This window comes from Parasteatoda tepidariorum, chromosome 4, assembly GCF_982258835.1.
Source record: "Parasteatoda tepidariorum strain Cologne lab strain chromosome 4, Ptep-v5.0, whole genome shotgun sequence".
In the NCBI taxonomy this organism is placed as follows: domain Eukaryota; kingdom Metazoa; phylum Arthropoda; class Arachnida; order Araneae; family Theridiidae; genus Parasteatoda; species Parasteatoda tepidariorum.
In genome coordinates, this window is record NC_141758.1 from 101,990,928 (window position 1) to 102,013,430 (window position 22,503).

At 36.0% G+C, this 22,503-nt stretch overlaps 1 protein-coding gene across 1 annotated transcript in view; it reads right to left on the bottom strand.

Annotated features, from left to right (window-relative positions):
• Positions 1 to 4,683: 4,683 nt before the first annotated feature.
• LOC139425857 (uncharacterized) overlaps positions 4,684 to 22,503 on the bottom strand; it is a 28,042-nt gene continuing 10,222 nt past the window's right edge. The window contains exons 5-9 of the mRNA XM_087162327.1: positions 14,264 to 14,353; positions 10,200 to 10,299; positions 7,668 to 7,731; positions 5,464 to 5,506; positions 4,684 to 4,728 (exon numbers count right to left, since the gene is read on the bottom strand). Coding sequence (XP_087018453.1) covers positions 4,684 to 4,728; positions 5,464 to 5,506; positions 7,668 to 7,731; positions 10,200 to 10,299; positions 14,264 to 14,353 — 342 coding nt within the window. The remainder of the gene's footprint in view (positions 4,729 to 5,463; positions 5,507 to 7,667; positions 7,732 to 10,199; positions 10,300 to 14,263; positions 14,354 to 22,503) is intronic.

The window sequence follows — 22,503 nt, forward strand, 5'->3', positions numbered from 1 at the left end:
GTATTCTGTACAAAATTTTAGTACGATTCTTGGTTTAAAAAAAAAAATCGGCGTTTTGCTTTCTTAAACGCCAATACTGGCCACTTTCTCTCCCTTTGTTGCTACCTCATCCCTGTACTGATTTAAAGAGTAACCCAGTTTCCATGTAATCCGGTCTACCTACCTTTCTCTCCAGTGCCAACTTAAGGTGGAATGGACTATAGAATACCGAAATCAAGCATCACTGGTTGCTGCCAGTGAGTGGGTGGGTAACCACTTGGATCAGCCTCCGTAGGGACTCCTGGCATGTCTTCGGATTACCCCATGGTGCAGCTCTAGTGTTACCTTGAGATACAATGTCTAATATACGGACAACATTCGTTGCAATTTTCTCACATTGTTCATATTGTTTCATTATCACTCATATTGTTTTAATTTTTTTCTTCTGTTAGCATGTCTTAACAAAGCGATAATTAAATTGCAATAAAGATTAGTAGAAAGTGCCGATAAAACATTGTAGTTTAAACTCTTCTTTTCGGAACCTTTCCCTTGTTTTGTAATTGCATTTTATTGTGCGAGAAACCAGGATTATTTCCGATAATTCCAACGGGTAAATAAGTTCCAGCTTTTACCAATTGTTCTATTTAAAACAAATCTGACTTACCAGCCCTTTTGGAACAAAGTGGATTATTCTGATGTTTGCATTTCTGAATGACACTGCGACAAACATACGTTGAGAGCTGTGAAACGAAATCATAATGAGTATTGTTTCACTAAAATTATTTCGAAAATTAAATGCTACAATGAAACTAGTTATTATTCTAATTATTTATAAAATTTGTTTTGAAATTTTTTTTTCTTCCAATTCCCACCCGGATATTGTTTTCGCCATTCGGCAGATTTGTTTACCAATCTGCCGATGCCAGTTTGTCGGTACAAATAACTCCCCCAGCCATTCGTCTGAAATAGAGGCGGTAACCATGGTTACGAGATTTAACCATTTCACGTAGGAGTGATGAGTTATTATGGAGTGATGAGCTCGGGTTTTCGAGAGAAAAGGAGTCAGGGGAGAAGGAAGCTCCCCTCTTCGAAATACGCTATTTCTTGTTTCCATAGCAGCAGACGGCTTTAGACTTCTTGGTGAGGGGAGTTCTCTCAATACACAAACAATAGGTGGGCCAACGCTGCTCTCACAGTAAGAAGGACAGGTAGTATAGAGAAGAGAAGGAAATAACATCCATATCCACTCCGGGATTCGAACCCGGGATCTTCCTGACTTGCGGTCAGCTCCCTGACTGTCATATGGGCCGTTTGGTCTTTTAAAGTATTAAATGACATCATTTAGCAAAACTAAAGATTTTTCTACCAAAATTCAAATAGCGTTACGTGATTTTTTTCGAAACGGCAAAATGGTAAAAATCGTTTCAAAACGGCAATGAATAAATTTGCTTATTTCTGTACTCTAAATGAAACATATGATGTCCCTCTGCAGTCGGGGATTTTTAGAAAATTATTGAAAAAGAAGGTGCAAACTCTAGGGACAAAATCTAGGAGTACTTGAAAGCCCTAAAGGTGCTGCAAGTGTTACCGTCTGGAATACATGGCAAGAGAATGAAGCTATCCAGCTATGATAGCACTGGGCATAAGATTGCAGGGAGTAAAAATGATGCGTCAATTGTCATGACAATAATGTTAAGTTTGGATCAACAGTGAGAACCAACCTGAGCAAAGCCTCACACCAACGACCTATAACCGGATTACAAAAATAAGAAACAAAAGCCCCGAACATTTTTTAACGGCAGGCACTGAACACATCGTTCTTCACCACGGACGGGGCCGGTTGCTCATCTTGCGTTGCCTAGTGAACACCTTGTGGCCTAAGTCCAGAAGGCGAGCAAAATTTTCCACGCCACACAGCCGCAGTGGACTGATCGTTAAGACATGGTTCCCAGCAGATCACCGAGGTCAAGCATCACTGGCTGCAGTCCGTGTGCTGGTGGGTGACCACTCGGATCAGTCTGCGTAGGGACAGAGGGTGTGCGGTATTGGTCCTCACTAAGCTGTGCTATCGTAAAGTGCTCGTCTTCGCTCGCAGGTCGCCGGGCTACTGAAGAGGGGGTCCATCCCCTCCACAGAGGATCAAAATTGTGATGGCATGTCTTCGGATCATCCTACGGGATGTTTCCCAGACCGTCGCCAATTAGCCCATTGTGCAGCTCTAGTGCGACGTGAATTAACAACAGCAACAGCCACACTGCCGCAGATACCCGTTCATAGTGTGGACCACATTCACAAATAACAAAGAGAGGACAACACACTGAGAGAAGCATCCATGCCCTGAGCGGGATTCGAACTCCCGCAGCCACTGGCTTGCTAACCACTTGCCGGAACTGGTCCTGAGCTGATATCCAATTCAACATGTCTGTCGATGTCGACTCAAGTGTTACCTGTCGAATGAACTCTGGAGCGCCACATTATAATACCTTTGAGTAGTTTTTGTCTAATATAAGCATTAGTATTGAAGCAGACGGGGGCTGTTATCAAACTGAATCTCGTTGACGCCGATTATATACTGCGCTAGAACACACGTCATCGAGTGGATGGCTCTTAAATACGGGACTCGTGCCCGCATGACATTGCATGGATGCTGCCTAAATACGGTGCTGGTATACATAGGTCATTGAGTAGATGCAGCCTAAGTACGGTACTAGTACGCGCAGGACACCGTATGGATAGTAGCTAAATACGGTGCTCGGTAGAAGGTTAATATAAAAAGTCAAAATATTGAACAATACAAAGTATATCTGTCGTTGAGCGAAAATAATTATCAATTTATATTTTTCGCATCCACATCAAAAAATGAAAATAAAGCTACTATTCTTATTGGGTGACACAAAATTAATATTTAAGGCAAAGAAAAAGGAAAAAAAATATTCTCGAAATAATGCAAAATCACAGTGCAGGAAGGAGTATGCAAAAAACATCAAAGATAGTTTAGCTGGAAGTTGAAACATCAAATTACTTCTAATAGCTCACCTATAAACTCTTCTCCACCCGCAATCAATCCTGTCCTGTTGTTAATTACTTAAACTTTCATGTACCGTGATTTTCAAACTGTTTTTTCCCGAGTTAAATATTAATGAAAAACAATCATTGAATGTTTAAAAAAGGAATTAAAGAATCATTTATTTACTCTTAAGAAAAATTGCACAACATGGAACATGAATTTAATTCAAAACAACTTACGAATTGTAAAGTTCAGCATAAAGTAGTTTTCTTTCTTGATAGTCATATTTTAAGTTCTATAAAAAAATTGAAAAATGAAGTATTTAACTTAATTAATAGAGTGATTATATTTTATAAACAGCGTTGGACAGCCAACCCATTTTTGGGTTCACAACTATCAGTGTCTAACTCCTTAGACTTGTAATTTTGAACCCATCCCAGAAGAAAAGGAAACTTCTGGATCAAGTAATGAAACAAGTTGTAGTTTATTTACGTTGCAGAAGAGCTGCACAATGGGCTATTGGCGACGGTCTTGGAAAGATCCCTGAGTATGATCCGAAGACATGCTATCAGAATTTTGATTCTCTTCGGAAGGGATATCATCTCTGCTTCGGTAGCTTGACGACCTGGGAGCGAAGATGAGCACTTTACGGAAGAACAGTTCTACAAGGACCCATAGCGCACACCCTCTGTTCCTTCACAGGCTGATCAAAATGGTCACCAAATCACTGACTGACTGCAGCCAGTGATGCTTGACTTCGGTGATCTGCTAGGAAAAGCCAATCCCAGATAGCAAATTAAGGTTCATATAGAAAAAAGTTCATTATATCCAACTTCTTCTCCTTTTTGGTTCACTATATCCACACAAAAATTACATTATGCGTGAATAACAAGGCACGGGACCGAACTTTTTATTCACTATATCCGGGAGTTTACTATTAACAGTGTTCAAGTTCGATTAGTTTCATTTTAAAAGAATATTATTGCCTGTTAAGGGTGGTCTAGGGCCGGGATAACCTGGTCGGTAGGGCGCTGGGCCCATGTCCGAGAGTTCGTGGGTTCGAACACCGCCGGCCGAAAATTGCCCGTGTAGTAAAGTGATTGATGCACGTTAAATCTGTCGAGTTGCAAAAGTCTTCCATGTTCCTATAAAAAATCAAAACCTCTGGGGGACACTGGATTGAAGATCGATCGTTCTCTGATTCAGGTCAAAATTACGATCAATGAATGGATGCATGAATTCATGAATGGGTGCATGAATGGGTCCACCTTATAAACGGGTGTGACGCATGGGTGTGGCCGAAGTCGAATTCTTGGCCATAGATGGCGCCACTGGAAAACAAATACAATCGCACCCCCTCTGCCTTAATGGCATACATCAACAATAACCAAATAAAGAAGTATACTTGAATAAAAAAGTAAAATATTATAAAAAAAAACTCGGTTTTCACGTGTAATTAAGTAAAAGGAAAGTAATTACGTTTTTATGAGATTAAAAACAAAAAAGTTGACTTAAAATATGGATGGTTGACTAAATGTAAACAAAAACAAAGTTTCCAAAACAGGAAGAAATTTAAGAAAGTTGCGGTGTATCCCTCCGCTTATGTTATGCTTTCGAGGAGGAGAGTGAACAGGCTTAATATTCCAGAAAGTTTTATGAGTGTAATTTGTAAGTAAATTTACGCTTAATTTAACCATTCATAAGAGTTTCCTGTAATTTGCAAATTCTGACTGGTTTTGAGCCTAAAACAAATTTAAAAAAGTTAACATCAAAACATGAATAAAGTGCAAGGTTTGCCATGTTTTGAGCGTTATCCTTTATTTGGCTATATTTGTTTAAAATATCGCCGTTTGATAATTTTTGGCTTGCATTATAGCATTCTTGCGGAATCGTCCGAATTCATTTGTTGTTTTTTTTGTCGAAAGTTAAATAGAAAAAAACGCGTTATATTGTAAACATTATTAGTGTAATAATATTAGATGCCGCATTTTTTCAAGTTTAGGCGTCAAAATCAATTAGAAATTGCAACCCGGAAGTCTTACGATGTAATTTTAACCCCTAGCGCCATCTGTGCTTAACTTTACGAGGCCAACCATCAATTTATTAAATTTATTATTTTTGAATTTTAAAGCGAATAACATTTTACAAAAGAATCGCAGACACAAAAATCACGTAGAACACCGAAGTGAAGCATCACTGGCTGTGGTCAGTGTGCGGGTGGCTGACCACTTAGATCAGTGCATGAAGGAACCGAGGGTGTGCGGTATTGGCCCTCGTTAAACTGTTCTATCATAAAGTGCTCGACTTCTCGCGCAGGGCTACCGAAGCAAGGGTGCCTTTCCCTCTGTAGAGGATCAAAATTGTGATTACGTGTTTTCGGATCATCCTCAGGGATACTTCCCAGACAGTCGCCAATAGCCCATTATGCAGTTCTAGTGCGACGTAAATAAACTACAACAACAATGCAAAAATCATACCCCTGGTACATTTTGAAAGTGCTTGTATTTGAAAGACCGAGTCCTGCAAAAGAAATGTTTTTTTTTTTATAATACCATTGTTTAAATTATAAACTAAGCTATATGCTTAAAAAAATGCATAAAGCATTGCATACTAATTAATAATATCAAATGTCTATTGAAGTCTGTTAATAAAGTCGAGCGCCATTTTTTTAATTTACACAATATTTTTTTTTACATTTTGCAATTATTAGCATACATTAATTTACCTTTTGCAAGCAGTCCGCTGTATTAGTTTGTTAGATTATGAAAGCTTTTTTTTCTTCTTTCGCTTAAGTATTAATATGTGACTTTTAGCGAGTTTGAAGTCAAAATTATTTAAAATTTTTTAATCAATTACTTGAAATGAAGAGAGGAGAAAAATTTTTTACAAGTGATTCCAATCTTCCTATCTCAACCCAATTATGAAACTGGGGAACAAGTTCATTGATTTCAAGTAGTCCGCAATAATAGTTTGTTAAATTATGAAAGCTTTCTTTTTCCTTTCGTTTAACTATTAGTATGTGACTTCTAGCAAGTTTGAGGTTAAAATTATTTGAAATTTTTCAAACAATTTTTTGAAATCAAAAGAGGAGAAAAATGTTTACAAGTGATTCCAATCTTCCTATCTCAACCCAATTATGAAACTGGGGAACGAGTTCATAGATTTCAAGTAGTCCGCAGTAATAGTTTGTTAGATTATGAAATCGTTCTTTTTCCTTTCGTTTAACTATTAGTATGTGACTTCTAGCAAGTTTGAGGTTAAAATTATTTGAAATTTTTCAAACAATTATTTGAAGTCAAAAGAGGAGAAAAATGTTTACAAGTGATTCCAATCTTCCTATCTCAACCCAACTATGAAACTGGGGAACGAGTTCATAGATTTCAAGTAGTCCGCAGTAGTAGTTTGTTAAATTATGAAAGCGTTTTTCTCCCTTTCGTTTAACTATTAGTATGTGACTTCTAACGAGTTCGATGTTAAAAGCTTTTTTAACTTCATTTTTACGAGGGTTGCTATTTATATTTCTGGCCTTGGCAACAGTAAGTGTTGCTAGGCGACCGCAGACGATTTTAATCGAAAGTTTGATATTTTTAAACATAAATTCAGCAGACGATTTACCATTATAGCTTCATTTGTGTTGTTGACATTAAATTGAAAAGTTCTTCTCTTTCAAAAAATTTGTTCGCGTTGGATCCCGCATAATCTGACAAACGCTCAAAAAAAAGCTCGTGTCGATTGGTGCAAGGGAATGTTGGAAAAATACGTTCAAGGTACATCAAAGGCTGTGTATAACATCTACACAGGTGACGAATCATGGATCTATGCATATGAGCCGGTAACAAAACAGCAATCAACTGTATGGGTCTTCCAAGACGAGGCAAAACCAACAATAGTTGTTCGAGGAAGAAGCACATCGAAACAAATGATTGCCTGTTTCTTCGGCATTAGCGGCCATGTGGCAACAGTGGCGTTAGAGCAACGCAGAACGGTCAATTCTGAATGGTACACGACCATTTGTTTGCCAGAAGTCATCGGAGAAATTCGAAAAAAGCAGAAGAACAGGCGAATCATTCTTCATCACGCAATGCGAGCTCTCACACATCGACTCAAACAAAGGCATTTCTGACGGAGCGAAAGATCGAACTGATGGGTCATTCGCCGTTCAGCCCTGATTTGGCACCCAATGACTTCTTCTTATTCCCACACATCAAAAATAAATTACGTGGACAACGATTTTCGACCCCCGAAGAAGCGGTTGATGCATTCAAAACGCATGTTTTGGAGTTACCTCAATCGGACTGGAAAAAGTGCTTCGAAAATTGGTTCAAACGCATGCAAAAGTGTATTGATCATCATGGAGAATATTTTGAAAAACAATAAAACCAATTTCGATCCTACATGTTTATTTTTTCATTATTAGGCCAGAAATATAAATATCAACCCTCGTATCAAGTATTCCAAAATTATATATTAGAGAAACCTTTCGAGAACACCCTGCTTAACAGTTCCTTGCTTTTTATGCTTTGATTACTGTTACATATGGGCAGTAAAACACGTCTTAAATTAACATTTCAAAGGGAAAGATAATTCAATATTTGTATATTGCGTTTAAGATTTTAAAAAAAATATTGGTTGAATATATTTTTCTTAAATGAAGAAAAGTTTCTTCATGAAAACTACTTACACACACGGAGTATTGTTGCACTTTTTCAAACAAATATCCCAATTTTCCTTTGGCACTTCCTCCCCTAAAAATGTAATGAAAGTTTTTTAATGTAACATTACAAAAACTTTGGTTCTGAAACCTGGTTCACTTGGAATCTAAAAAAGAAAAATAGAACAAGAATTATTCGAAAAGTGAACAACTTTTCCCACTAATGAGGATTAATAATTAAGAATACTTAATAATTAATAATTAATAATAAAGAACTTTATAATTAGAGCCTTGGTGGCTCAGGGGATAGAGCATTCGTATTCCAATGAGGTGAACCGGGTTCGAATCTCAGCGATGGCTGGTCGATACGAATTCCGCATCTGGCTTGCACCGCCGACAGGGCTGACGTAAAAATATCCTCAGTGGTTGACGAATCATGGGTTAGAGTCCCCTTGCCGTCAGGCTAACGTGGGAGAATTTCGTGGTTTTCCTCTCCATGTAACACAAATGTGGGTTAAGACCATTAAAAAAACCTTCACAAAGGCAAATTTCTCCCTATACTTGGTACAGGAGTTTCCTTGTCTTCTGGATTGGGTTCAAAATTACACGTCTACAGAGTTGCATATTAGGTGTCGAAAACCCAAAAAATTGGGTCTGATGTTCAAGGACAGTTATAAAATAAACCTTTAAAATTATTCAATATATATTATTATTTCGATGGGAATGTTGAAATGTTGGGTTGAGAGCAACATTTTCGTCATTTTTTTAGTTTATTTTAAAATTTTAAGAGAGTGGAGGATTTGGTAAAATGGTTTCAGAGAAAGGTTTAGGTTTTGGAAAATTTCATTTTCTCTGCCAGTTCCCTTGTTGCTTGAAGTGGATTTTCGTACAAAAATAGTTTTAAATGGTCTTCATCGAACTCAGCTAAACAACCTGAACGAAATGCTATGCAAATATTTCTCACTTCCATGGTAAAAACAATTAAAAATGATTAAAAGATCGTTTATAAATGATTATTGTGATGGAAGAGTTGAAATGTTGAGTTAAAAATAAATTTTCTGCAATTTTTTTTTAAAATTTTTGATTTTTGTATCTCGTTACTCATAATGCCCTTACACTTTCGAAACTATGAGATACTGACTTAATTTTCATTCTATTGATTTAAGATAATTGGAATTTCATGTCCAAATATGTTTGCATCATATTTATGACGATGTTGCTTCTAAAATGGTAAAAATAAAGCAAGCAGTAAGTAACATTGTTTTTAAGGTCACAAATTATAGATTATAAGATAGGTTTTCTTTAAAATAGAGAAATAAAGAAATAATGATCCTTTAATAATAATATAATCATAATATCGATAGGTAAATAGCTATAGCATCAATATGCAAATAACTATAACATCAATATGCAAATAAGTATAGCATCAATATGTAAGTAACTATAACATCAATATGCAAAAAACTATAACATCAATATGTGAATAACTATAACATCAGTATGTGAATAACTATAACATCAATATGTAAATAACTTTAAGAACAATGTACACAAAAATGCTCAGAAAATCGATATAGTTTGCAAAATTTTCAAACAGCTTCTAAAGAAAATTGTTAAAATCTTCCAAAAGAGTGGAATACTTGTAAAAATTTCTCCTAAATGTCAAAAAAAAAATTTGTTTTTAGATGTTTTCAGAAAATGTGTGAGAAATAATCAGTTTCCCCTTTCCTCCAATGTCTTCTGTACATTTTTATTAAATTCACAGTTTTCAACAGAGCCGGATTATACCTTTCGTAGGCCCTAGGCATAGCCGTTTTTGGGCCCTCCGCTCCTTCCCCCACTCCTCCCCTCTTTTCAAAATGTACGCTAAAATTTTCTTGCATATTTTTTTTTAACATTTTTATTAATATGAATTTCAATTTACAAATTTGTTTATCGAACTTTATCTGCATTACCGACATACTGCCGATATTGCAGTTGATATCGATAATACCATTATTATTAGTTCGATCGATAACTATGTAAACAATATGTCAACAATACAACAACAAACCAGCAAAGAAAACAGTGAAATTGATAGTGAGATTAATTACAGGAAATATTTATACTACAAATAGCTAAATAGTTTTCATGATACTACTATGATAACTAAGTGAAGGAAATTAACATTGTCAAAAGTAAATCTTTTGAAATTATTTATAAATATATTTGCAAGGTAGGTTAAATGTTTACTAATAGAAAAAAAATGATTTAATACTATTTTAATAATACAAGATTTCGTTGAATCCAAAAATCGCAAAAAAGTAATATATTAGATCATAAGATTCTGCAAAATAATTTACTACCGAAAAATATTATATTTTTATTTGGATCTTCATAATTTTGTGCAAAATACACTTGTTGTTTTTAAAGCTAAATTATTTTTGTCAACAAATTTTTTTCTCTCAAGTTTTTCGTAGGCCCTAGGCACGTGCCTAGTGTGCCTATAGGTTAATCCGGCCCTGGTTTTCAATATATAAATACTGCATCAACCCTATGTTTCACCAGCTAAGTCACACTTACCTTTCTTACACAATGTCGCCATGTGACTAATGCTTATTGAACGCGGTGCGCATCCATATTGTTCCATGTGAAGTTGGAAGGTGCAAGTTTCTATGCATTCCTAAAAAATACAAATAATATATATATAAAGTTCACATGTTAGGCAAGTTTCGCGATAGGGAGCTACTTGATCCAGCACTTCTAATTTCCTTAACTGTTGAAATATTAACTAACGACATTTCAAACAAAACAATTCCCTGTTTTAACGCCGGAATTTTTCATTTAATCATAATTTTTACATTAATATGTCACGAAAGCAACAGAACTATTCCACAGCGGAAAATATTTTAATCTTAAATAACAATATTGCTCAATTCAAGATTTTCAGGAAATAAGGGATGTGTAAGGGGGTACGCAGCTTGAAAATTGCTAAGGAACAACTAATTTATGCAAAGTGACGTTCTTGAAAGCCTACCAATAACAGACAAATCTTCAATAGAGGGCGTGGTAAAACAGTATCCGTTATCTGTGTAAAAGGTAGTGCACGTAATTTATTCATTCTTTCGAAAATTTATGATGTTAGGAATTCGATCGAAATAGCACCATGGGTTGTCGAACTTATTTCTCTAAAATTTAGTGTGATGCTGCTGTAACTAAGTACAAAATTTTAGCAAGATATCATTTGTGTTCTTACGATCGTGGATAAGCTGTTAGACTACTGGAAGCAGATCAAAATGCCACCATTGTGGGAGAAGTTATGCCAAAAAGCGCCATCTCGTTGTTTTATTTTATTTTATATCCGTCGTTGAACATCCGATCCAATTTTGTTTTTACGACTACTAATGATCAACTGCGTAGCTTTGTAATTTTGAACCAATCCAGAAGACAAGGAAACTCCTAGATCATGTACCCCCAGAGGTTTTGATTTGTTATGAGAATATGGAGGACTTTAGAACTGGACAGATTTAACGTGCATCAGTCACCTTTTACCACACTGGGAGTCTTCGGCCGGCGGGGATCTAACCCACGAACTCTTGGACATGGGCCCAGTGCCCAACCAACCAGCCTATCCCGGCCTCATATGGTGATTAAAAAAATCCCTCTGAAGGCAGGAATGCTATGCCCAGAAATGTCACTCCTAGGAAAATATCTGCAGACCTTGAAATCCCTACCAGAACACATAATGTTTCTGCCAGAACCTTCTCACGGATATAAAAAATTAAGTTGGTTTGCATGCACGGTTCGATGCATCCTGCTTTAACCACGCCATGGTCTAGAAAGATTACATTGGTGTAAGGAAAGTCTTTGTTGGTGTAATCAGCAGTGGACCAATTCACATTGGCAAGTGATTCTGGTTGCCAGTAAGTGTGCAGAGAGAGAAGAACACGTTGTGCACAACAACGAGTTTATGGACGTTATCGGTATGGCCCAGACATGCCGGTATGGTCAGTTATCATGCCAAACGGCTGAACACCTTCACTTCTTTGCGCGAGGTTTAGCGTTACATCGCAGCGGTATTGCAGAAATATTTTATTTTACAACCGTCGTTGAACAGCTGACCCAATTTTCGGGTTTACAACTACTAATGTTCAACTCACAAGCTTTGTAATTTTGAATCCATTCCAGAAGACATAGGAACTCTTGGATCAGGTATTGGGAGAAATTTGTCTTCGTGGAGGACTTTTCGAGGGAACTAACTCGCATTTGCGTTACATGGAGAAGAAAACCACGACAATATCCCACAGTTAGTTTGACGGCAAGGGGACTCTAACTCATGATCCGTCTACCACTGAAGATTTTTCACATCAGCACTGCGGTCTGTGCAAGCCGGATGCGGATTTCGTATCGATCAGGCATCGCTGGGATTCGAACCCGGTTCACCACACTGGAAGTCGAAAGCTCTATCCCCTGAGCCATCACAGCTCTTTCAGAGAGATTATTCTGAATCATGCTTGTCTTTAAGAGGGAGTGGTAGATCCCGAATTTATGCTTATGGATGACAATACACGATCACACAGATGCGCAGAGGTATCCGACATACAAAAAAGTAGAGATATTGACCGCATGCAATGGCCTGTGCGATCCTCAGACCTATAACCTATGGAGGATGCCTCGGGTTTTTTTCGCAGACGTGCTTCACACAGAACGTGTTCACACCCTCTCCAAACCATGCAAGATCTGAAAATCACCTTGAGAGAGGAGTGGGACAATATCCACTAAGAACTCTTCGATAGTTTAGTGGACAACATAAATAACTGATGAAAAATGTACATTAGTGTCCGAAGTTATCATAAATCTTACTGAGGCATTCATTTCTATGTCATTTTGGCAAGAAAACTCATTTTTCAAATCATCCAATGAGTGTCTTTTTTATTCGAATACGTTTTTCGAATACTCATTCGAATACGCTATCTGGGGAGAAGACCTGTTCCAAGGCTCCCCTCTCCTTCTCCTTTCAGTTGTATAAGAATTGTACTACGATATTTTTACTTTTCTTAATTGTAAAAAATATTTTTCAAAATTTCCATGACGCTTTCTCTTAGAACTATGTTTAATGTAGTTTTCAGTTCCATATAGTTTCCCAACTTAAAACATTTGTATCTAGTTGAAAATCAAGACATAAACAAACGTACTTTCTTCTTCCATGACTCTCTATACGCTAATAGTGAAAGTATGTGAAGTGTTGCCATTGGTAGAGAGTTCTGCTCTACACCACCTGCTGCCTATTTCGATAGCTTATTTTGAATTTTATTATTTTTCGATATGTCGTTATCTAAACTATTTTGTATGACAATAAAATTTTGTATTTTGTATATATATATATATATATATATATATATATATATATATATATATATATATATATATATATATATATATATATACCCTAACAAAACGTTTAACCTTTGGAGTGTTCACTTCGATGCGAGTGTCAATGCACTGACTCAGCGAGACTTTTTCTCCTTCCTACCATCCTTATTTTATTCATCTTTGTAACTTTTATTTTAGCTTATTAACTAATCAAATCTATTTCTTCGATATAACAACTCACGAAATCTAAATTTGACTAATGGATTCGTACCCTTAACATTAAGGGTTGGCAATCTGGGGTTTTTTGCCACTAAATTTAGGAAGGATTATTACTATTTCTCCTCATGTGGATCATTTTTCATGGGGAATAGTGCATTCTTTGGTACACTAGGCATTTTTAAGAAAGGATAATTAACTTTTTTTTTACTGTTTCTGAGAAAGTCTTTGGGAAAATAGTGCATTTTTCAAAGTATGAGTTGATAAGAAGTCAAAAACGCAAAAAAACCATCAGCATTCCGTGACACAATGAAGCTGTGACGTCATTGACCAATCATATCAAAAATTAAGTTTCATGTAAGCTTTTGTTTTACCTATTTTTCAAATAGTGAGTAATCAACTCGTTAATCTTAATAAATCAACTTCTTAATCCTTTTTTTAAAATTGCAAATGGTGAGTAGAGTGTTAATTTGCTTGGCATCTTGAATTAGGGATCGAAATAGGCTACAGGTGGCGTAGAGAAGAACTCTGTATCTATGGCAACACTTCTCACGCTTTCACCATTAGCGCGTGGAGAGTCATGGGAGAAGTAAGTAATTTAGTTTCTGTCTTGATTTCCAAATAGATTAAAAACTTTTAAGTTAAGAAACTATATGGAACTGAAAACTACATAGAGCATAGATCAAAAAGAAAGCATCGTGGAAATTTTAAAAAATGCTTTTGACAATTAAATACAAAAAATATTAAGAAGGGGAAAATATCGTTGTACATTACTATGCAACTCAGAAGAGGAGGAGAGGGAAGGGGGGTGTCAAGCTCTGTATTCTCCCCAGATGGAGTATTCGAGCATTGCGATCGCGAATACAGAGTAAGAAAGCGCTTATTTTTCAGTAACTTAAAATTAATAATTTCTCTACTCTGTAGTTATTCATGGGAGAAATTGATATGCAAGAAAGCGTAGCATACGTAAAATACTACTACACATAAAATAGGGTGCACAGTTCAGTACTACAATACAATAAACCATTATTATACAATACAATAAAGGAGGGTCATACCATGATGTCAAAGTTTTCTTCTGTACTTCCTTCAGGATTAAACAATGTGCAATTTGTATCATAAGGTTGTGGTAAGAGATGTTGCTCTACCTATGAACATTTTGATAATAATATTGGTTCTACGGAAGTGAATGACACAGATTTTACCATAGGGTGGAATTCAATTTTAAAATAAACATTGGACAGTAATTTTAAAATAATAATGATAGGTTGAACTCCGACCCACCTCAGGGGGGTATACGGAGATCGTAATTTTAAAATAAATAAAGTCAAAATTTTTGATGGACCAACGTAGATTTGATGGTAATAATCAATAATCCAATCATGAAAAATTATATTTTTTTGATGGTAACCAACATAAGTAACCATCACTCATATGTAGGAATTCGGACGGATTTATGATAGCCCAACATTAGACTAGCAACTTGTTTTGATAGTTTGTTCATGTTGAACAAAGAATAACATAATAATTTCCATCATAATTTCTAAAATTCCATCATAATTTCTAAAATTCCATCATAATTTCTTCCATCATAATTTCTTAAAAAATAAAATGTTGAAACGATTACGAACTACCTTAACCTCAATGTAGGAATTTGCACAGATTTATGATGGGCCGGCATAAAAAAAAACCAAATTGTTTTGATGGTTTATTCCTGGATGCCAACAAGAATTTCCATTAAAACATCATGGAAATGTATAACTGGAATCCTCAGTCACAGTCACGAATCATCATCCATTAGTCTATGAGCTTTAAAATCGTCTTGATGATTAACTATCATAGTGTATTAAAGTAGCATTTTCTATCATGGAATAATAGAAGCTTGTGGGCATATCAAAAAATATGAACGCATGATGGTAAATGTTGGATGATGGTGACCATCAGATGTTGTTGGACCATCATGAATCGCACAAAAATTTCATGATCGAACCATCAAGAGCTTTGACTTGGGGAGTAAAGGTGCCAAATGCGTGTTCGGTCCCCTGTATGTAGCACTCCCATTACAGTCAAAAGTAATGGCGGACTTATCCGAAAACAATCTAATACACATGTTGAGATAACGAAAAGCTTTCATTGGGTCTTTTATGAACATGGATGGTACTTGAAAAAAAAATATTTTATCGAGTACCTAAATTTGTGATTTGAAGAGCGCTTTAAGTGAATATTCTTCTACGTTTTATACATTCGTTTTTCAGATAAAATTGTCCACAAATCATCGTGGTCAGTTTAATTTTAAATTGACTCTTAACCATGTATAGGAATATTTCTAATGCAATAGGGTTACTTCTTAAAATGTGCGTTGCCTAAACTGAGGTTCGATCTGATATTTAGAAACCACTATTTTGTAAAATCTTATCTTTTTGCTGTTAATGGATGTAGACATAACAAATGGAGATTTGGATGTAACGAATGGTGCTGGTCCTTGCTCGAGAGATGGGCAGAAGATCATCTGAAAGATTGGACAACGCGTACGAATGTGTCGTGAAGCTCATTCCTCAATCCACCCCCTAGTACGCAACAGGACACGAAATAAAATGCGCCTTGTTATCATAAATCGATTTCGATACGGTTACCATAATTGCCGCTGTTTGCAACGTTTCTGTGGCTTCCACTCCATTACTCTGACGTATATGCATCTATCTACTGATTTTTTTAACTGCAATCACTCTGTCCAACATTAACTAAGCAGTTCTCTTCTTTACTATCCGGCCAAAAGAATCCGGACATCCAGTAGTATGGACTTAGAGCGTCCTGATGCACCTATCAGTATGATGCTGGTCCCCATTTGGCATCGATGACAGCCTGCACACGTCTGGGAAGACTTTAACAAGTTTTTGATAAGTGGCCATCGAAATTTAAATCCTGACAGGGGAAGTAAGTGCCTGCAGTGTGGATAGCCGATTTGACTGGCTACGTTATCTGCCCTCTAGTTTGTCCCAAAGGTGTTCTATGGGATTTAGATAGGGGCTCTGAGTAGGCCAGTTCAGTATTTGAACACCCATCTCGTCAAACCCCGTCTGTGCAAGGAACAGTTATCTTGTTGGAAGAGAAATGGGCATTCCCCAAAACATTGCCGTACAGTTTAGAGTGCAGCATTGTCCACATACACATCTCAGAGTTCATGTTTCCAACCACAGGCACTAACGGACCCAGGCCAAACCACGAAAAACACCCACACATTATTATGCTTCCACTAACATAACAACCGGGTGTCTTTGGGCCAGATAGTGTATCATCATCTTCCGCTCTCCTTTTTTTGAAGTTATACTTCTTATGCGACTTCCAACAAGGTTACGTTAAACGCTTAACGATACATTTTTATTGGCCGGGAAATCACGTGGTAGGATCCAGTTTTCCCTCATTCATTTCCATATTGTTTTGGTTCTCACTAGCATAAAAATAATAAAAGTATTGTTTTTCTATAAATATCTTTTTAGTTTGTTTTGATACACATATAATTCGCGATCGCAACGAACTATAGGGGGCGTTGTTGTATGAGACTAATACCTGCGATTTCTATATGAACAGTCATTCAGTTACTCTAGAGACGTCGTTAATGTAGCACGTAGCATTGCAACGTTCCTTTTTTATTGTGGCTAATTAAATTTAAAAAAGAAAAATGCTTGATATTCTTTCTTATGCAAACGAAAACAAAATGGTATCTCTTTTTATTAGCGAAGGAATATCCAAAACACATCGGAAAAATATTTGTACATTAACTGAAAAAAATATGTATATTCTTATAAGAGTTAAAACCTAATGCCCGAGAAATAGTACTACTAAATTTAATGATATAACATGAAGGCCCATTTAAACTTTACATTCTATAGTTTTAAGAATCATATTACTTCAAAAATTAAAATGAACAGAAAGTATCTATACATAAGCCTCATAATTTTATGAAATTTAATTTTGTAAACAAAGTTTTTTGACAACAATTTTTATCAAAAAATTTCAAGTTTCAATAAAAATCATTATTTAGAAACTAAGAAACGTAAAATAAAGAATGCTGACGAAACAAAAACAAAAAATCAATTCTTTTTTGTCGCCATTTTTAGTGCTACGAAAATTCGTCTTTGGGATTTGCCAAAAACAAAACAAGATGAAATTTTATTTTTTCAGGAGGGAAATATTTTACCGAAAAAACGAAAATGTACCAATTCCCACAACATGAAACTTTATCTTGGTAAACGTACGTTTTGAAAATGTTATTTCATTTGGAATCTTATTTATCAGAGTTCAAATGGCGATATGATTGTTTTGAATCTATGCTAAACTCTATATCGGCTCATTTTCCACCGAAATCCGATTGACTATTTTGATTTTAAATAAAGTGTTTTATTTTAAGGAATTGTCTCAAAAATTTTAAGTGTAGATTGGCGGCACTTAAAAACCGCCAAATCTGTAGCGGCGGTGGCGTTAATACGTAAGTACCGAATTTTTATTCCATACTTTTCTGAATCATATTACTTCAAACATTGGAATATACAAGAAGTATACATAAACACATAAAGTTATACCATTTAATTTTTCAAAGAAAGTATTTTGAGAACAATTTTTATCAAAAAATTATAAACTAAAAAACGGAAAATAAAGAATTCTTAGGATAAAAACATACTACACAGCAAAATTTTATAATTGATATGAATTTGAATATGTAGCTAAAAACAGAATAGCTGAATTCTAGTTGAACTTATTCTTTCAAAACTAAAAAATACTTACCAAGAAAACGATACAAATTAATTAAGAATCAGCACAAATGGCACTATTTCAAGTAACTTGGATAATTTTTTATTGTTGTTTTCCGAATTATATGGATACAGAAATATATACTATTCTATAACGAAGAAGAATATGCTATAACTATTACAATTCTGTATGTTCTGAATTCATATTTATTCACTGGAAAGACGAAAGCAATGTTGACTTCACTTTAATTCGTAATGAATTGAAGACAGAAGAAATGCATTTTACCTTAATACGCACATCTGTAACAGTATCCGAAATCGGAAGTCATCAGTTGCAAGTTTGTTGATAATAGAAATTAAAAATTATTGAGGAATTTTTCTTCAAATGTTTGGCGTGTTCTGTTCCTGAAAGATTTACTAATATTCTGGAGATTTTTTTCAAGTTCTTCGGCCTTTTCCTTAGGGAAATTTTGTTTCTTATTTGCTGCTAAAAAATGGCGTCTTATTCAGTCAATGATTTTGATGGAACTAAATGAAAACGTGATAAATTAATGTCCGATATTTACAGGCTCCCGCTAGACGGCGTACTCGAGGGTTGCGATCGCGAATTTAATAGGGTAGTATTTTTTATTTTCAAATTAAGTGGATAACAATTGTAAAAAATGAGTGACAACAATCCCATGCACAATGCGACGGATTTATAAGGTTATGTCAAGGTACGTCTCTTGTGAATATCAATTGATTGTTAGGTTTTCTCTTCTGAAATTATATTATGACGCATTCACATACATTATTAATACAAATACATTTTCGAGGGCGAGACGATGAGGCAACCACAAGCCCTTCCACTGGTTCAAGAGGTCCACGAGGGAAAAATGCAAAATATTACCGTGATTACAGAGCACGGAAGCGAGCGGAGCAGGAAAAAGAGTCGTTGAATAGAACTAGTGATCCTTCTACGACTGCTGATTCTTCTACAATTAACGTCGCAGGTTGCGAAGTTTAACTTCTTCCGTGCGGAGGGACTCCACGCACTATTTTTTTTTTTGATCGTGACTACCACTTTTTCGAAGAATGAATATTTCTCCCTTTTCTTTCTCTTGATATTTCTCTATTCCTACTTCCTTCTATCGATTCTTGCTTTAATCTCCATTTTTTCATCCCCAATGAAATTAGATAAAAACTCTGAAACTACAGCTTGTCTCAGGTCAGTATCATCTATGCAATTCGGATGACTCACTTTATTTTGTGTATTTTACTAACTTTCATGTGAAGCTTCGCTGTAAGAGTAGGTATCTCCATCATTACTGTTCTATCTCAGTATATGTAAGGATACAGGGCTCAAAAAACCGCCCGTCCTCGGCGGTCAAAAATTCCCCAAGGACAACGAATTTCTCGAATCCGACGTCCGCGCGGACGGCCATTTTCCCGTTAATGTTCGTGATACATTTTCAATTTTTGTTATCTTACAAGAGTCTAGCGCCTCACTTCTAAAATGACTCCTCTAATCTAGAAATACAGCAACATATTGCGTATGGTGAAATTGATGTTTTCTCTGTCTGGGAGTACTGTAGCGGTTGAAAGGGGCTTTTCAGCAATGAACTTACAAAAAACAACGCATTACGTACTGGTCCTAAACAAGAAGCGTTAAACGCAATTATGAACATCTACCGAAATGCGAAACCCCTTTCAGATTTCTGTGCAGAAACCTCTGTAAATCATTGGCTTGATTGTGGAACTGGCAAATGTCATATTTGATTCATTTAAAAAAACGCAGTACCCTCGCATAAATTGACATTCCAGATAACTTGACTTCAGTCATTTAAATTATTTCATAAAATAAATACTAGGTTACTATTAGTAAACTAGTATTTCTCTTATTACTGTACAATGTAATCATAGTATTTGTAATCCTAGTCTATCTATATTATATAAAACGCTAATACGTACGTATGTATCAATAAAACCGATGATATTTCTTTTCTCGCGCTGGCAACAGTTTTCATTTTTAATTGATTGGATTCGGCGCGCAAGAGCACGTAGTGAGCATCATATGGCTAATCCATGTTATATAAAACGCTAATACGTTTTAATTGATAGGCTTCGGCGCGCAAGAGCACGTAGTGAGCATCATATGGCTAATCTATATTATATAAAACGCTAATACGCTTTAATTGATAGGCTTGGGCGCGCAAGAGCACGTAGTGAGCATCATATGTCTAATCGGGTGAATTCTCACCGAATTATCAAAAAAATTCTCACAAAATTATCTTCATCGAAGCCAACGCTTTACATCCGGCGTTCAGTACTATTTCATATTGTTTTACAACACATGGTTTGATTCCTCTGGTGGGAAAGACTTTAAAACAAAACTTACAACAGTTACTTTTCTCAACAACTGAAATTTAGAATAGTGTAATTAAGAAAAATATGTGAACTGTCTGCAATTTCAAATTAATATTGAAATGCACAGGTTTAGAATTTTCTACAGTGAAAAGTTTTCGGAACTTCAGTGTTCAAAAAAGTATACAAAAGCTAGACGTTAAGAACGTATCCAATGAGCGAGCAAAGCGAGCATCGGATTACGAAGCAATCCGAAATGAACTGCGAAAGCAGTTCCGGGGGTTGGTGAGCGCCAGCGAGCAGGGGGCGAAGCCTCCTAGTAACTACTAATTCATTGTGCAATTTATATAAATATTTATAACAAATAGGAGAAAAATATGTTTTTATTTATTTAGAAGATACGGGTTAGTTTCAAATGAAGACGGGTACATTGTTGGACATGCCGTCCTCGGGGACGGATAAAATTTCTGAGTTTTTTCGAGCCCTGTAAGGATACATTTAAAAATAGGCGAAATTTCGGTGCCCTCTAATCAGCAGGCGTACCATAATTTTTACCCCAAAGAAGCAAATTTTTTGCACATATTAATTTAATCTACTTTTTTTACAGTTGAAAATCGCAATCATTAAGAGTTAGCAAGACAAATCCACTATTTGCAGAATAACCAAATAACACGTGGTGGAAAAGAAATAAAAGTGGTTACTAACGGGTAATTCAATTAGATTAAGTGTGGTCCTTCCTTAGCCATAAGTCAATAAATGTCTAGTTATCAAATAAAGAAATTTCGCTGTTTTACCTATCGTATCACACAAACCCGTATGAAAATTTCGAAGCATTAATATACCAGTGATTACGGGAAAAAGTAACAGGTATGAACATCCGTGGTGAAGGCGGAAACAGAACAGTCGATTAACTTTCAGGGGTGTTAGCAAAAGATATACGCTTTTCCATTTTGTCGCCAAGCCTCCGCTCTTTGTATCCAGACCCCTATTTAATTAATGTCTTTTATGATTCGTCCTTGTTGGCTGGCGGCTTTGCCAGCCAACAAGCAACAACCAGCAACTGCACCTGAGCCAGCATTGATGAAGTGTGCACTATTAACATAAGAAATATTAAATACTTAATTATGTTAAAATGGTTAGCGGGTATGCGTAGTTACTGCAAACTTACGTACTGGAGCCGTGGGGCACAGGAAATAGAGCGCTCACATCGCAATGAGGTAAGCCGGGTTCGAATCCCAGCGATGGCTGGTGTAAACGAATTCCGCACAAAGGCACGCGTCGACCATAGTGATAACGTAAAATAACGTCAGTGGTAGACAGATCATGAATTAGAGTCTGCTTGCCATCAGGCTAACCTTGAGAGGTTTTCGTGATTTTCCTCGCCATATTACGCAAATGCTGGTTAGTCTCCTCAAAAAAGTCCTTCACCAGGTAAAATTCTTCTAATACTGCATCTAGGAGTTCCCTTGTCTTCTGGATCAGGTTCAAAATTGTATGACTACGGAATTGAACGTTAGTAGCTGTAAACTCAAAATTCGATCGACTGTTCAACGACGGCTATAAGACCTACCTTCGGAAAAATGTGGGATAATACGTAATACGGTAAAATCTTTCTAACATAAAGAAGCGCTACAGTTTAGTGAAAATAAAAAGTTTGTGATTCAATGTTTTAATCTTAAGTTTTTTTCCACACTAGCGTTGTTTGAGCTTCGAATTTTAATCAAAAATTGATTAAAATTATTATTATTTATTTAGAATTATCTTGCCAAATCTCTGAACGGCAAACTTCGGCATTTCCTTAAATTAAATTTAAAAAAAAATAACTCCATTTTTTTTTCTAGTTCGGGTAATAAATATTAAACGAAATAAAATCTTGCATTATAATTTCGAACAGCTACAGTCAAGAGGAAAATGTCCAAATAAGAGAGAATTAAATTCGCTAAAGGCCACTGGAGGAGCAATAACTACCTGTCCCAAAGTTAGTTCCCCTTGGTGCCCTAGCCTCCCTATTGCCCTGACTTGGCGCCGTGTGATTTTTTTTGTTCCTTCGACTGAAAAGAGAGCTGAAGGGAAGACACTGGGAGTCGGTGGAGGACATCCAAGCTCATGTTACAAGGTTCCTGAGAGGCATTCCTGTCGAGGAAATCCTGGGTGCCTCCCAGACGTGGCAGAATCGTCTCCGCAAGTGTATTGATGCACAAGGGAAC